The 1,245-nt window shown below is 40.6% G+C and overlaps 1 protein-coding gene across 1 annotated transcript; it reads left to right on the forward strand.

Moving 5' to 3' along the window:
* The first annotated feature begins 555 nt into the window (after positions 1 to 555).
* LOC128568520 (zinc finger protein 679-like) lies at positions 556 to 1,035 on the forward strand. Its single transcript, XM_053566203.1, has one exon. The coding sequence runs from the start codon at positions 595 to 597 to the stop codon at positions 1,033 to 1,035; it is 441 nt and encodes a 146-aa protein (XP_053422178.1). The 5' UTR covers positions 556 to 594.
* Positions 1,036 to 1,245: the final 210 nt, after the last annotated feature.

Raw genomic sequence — 1,245 nt, forward strand, 5'->3', positions numbered from 1 at the left:
TGAGGGGTGGACTGGGAACTGGGATGTCAACTATTCAAGACCAAGTTTGTTGCTGTGCTAGGGAAGGGGTGGGACAGGCTGAGCAGGAAGTAACAAAAAACTTTGCTACAATTCTGAGGATTTTTTTTTCTTGACTGGGAATTTGCTTGGTTGTTGCAATCTTTGACTGTTTCTCAGAGTTCCTACTAAGTTGATTCAACCTACTTCTGCCTTTTCATGTTTCTGTGAGGGAGCTTGGAGTTTCATAGTCCATAATTTTGCTGATTTCACTGTTTATTTTATAATCAAACTTTTTATTTGAGATAATTTTAGGCTCAAATGTAGTTATAAGTAATAATATTATCCCTATCCTTTACTCAATTTTCCCCAATGGTAACATCTTGCAAAACTATGGTACAGCAGAAAGTAGAAGGTGGCTCTGGGGTTCCAGAGCAGCGTTCATTTCCTGACCTGGACACTGAGCAGTTGTTCCACCTTCAGCAGTTCCATCTCCTGGTGATCCCAGTCGTCTCAGCAGCAGTCTCTGTAATGGTGTGACTTGCAGGTACTGGGAGATCTGTAGGGAGGACACCGGGACATCTCTGAAGCTGTGACATGAAGGAGCAATTGGGAACTTCAGTATTTAAACATGATAAGGCATGCAGAAGAACTAGGGAAATGGATGCTGAGGAACTGTTGACATTCAGAGATGTGTCTATAGAATTCTCTATGGATGAGTGGATCTGTCTGGACCCTGCTCAGCAGAATTTGTATCGGGATGTCATATTAGAGACCTACAGTCACCTGGTATTCCTAGGTCTTGCCGTCTCTAAGCCAGAGCTCATCACCTGTCTGGAGCAAAGGACAGAACCCTGGAAGGTGAAGACTCACCAGACAGTGGTCAAGCACCCAGTTATATCTAATCATTCCACCGAGAGGAATTCACAAGTGCTGGGCGTGAATATTTTATTACTGGAGATAATCCTGAGAAGATATAAAAATAATGGCCCTGAGAATTTTAACTTAATAAAAGACTGGGATAGAGTGTATAAGTAGCAGAAAGTATGTTACAATGGACTAGACGAAAGTTTAACAGCTATACATGGTAAAATCTACCAATGCAGTAAACGTTTCAAAGTTGTCAGAAAATTATCAAATGTAAATAGACATAAGATGATACATACTGGGGAAATAACATTGGAGTGTAAAAAATATGGGAAAGCCTTAAAACTATGCTCAAACTTCAGTAAACATAAGACAACCCAT

This window comes from Nycticebus coucang, chromosome 17 (assembly GCF_027406575.1).
Source record: "Nycticebus coucang isolate mNycCou1 chromosome 17, mNycCou1.pri, whole genome shotgun sequence".
In the NCBI taxonomy this organism is placed as follows: domain Eukaryota; kingdom Metazoa; phylum Chordata; class Mammalia; order Primates; family Lorisidae; genus Nycticebus; species Nycticebus coucang.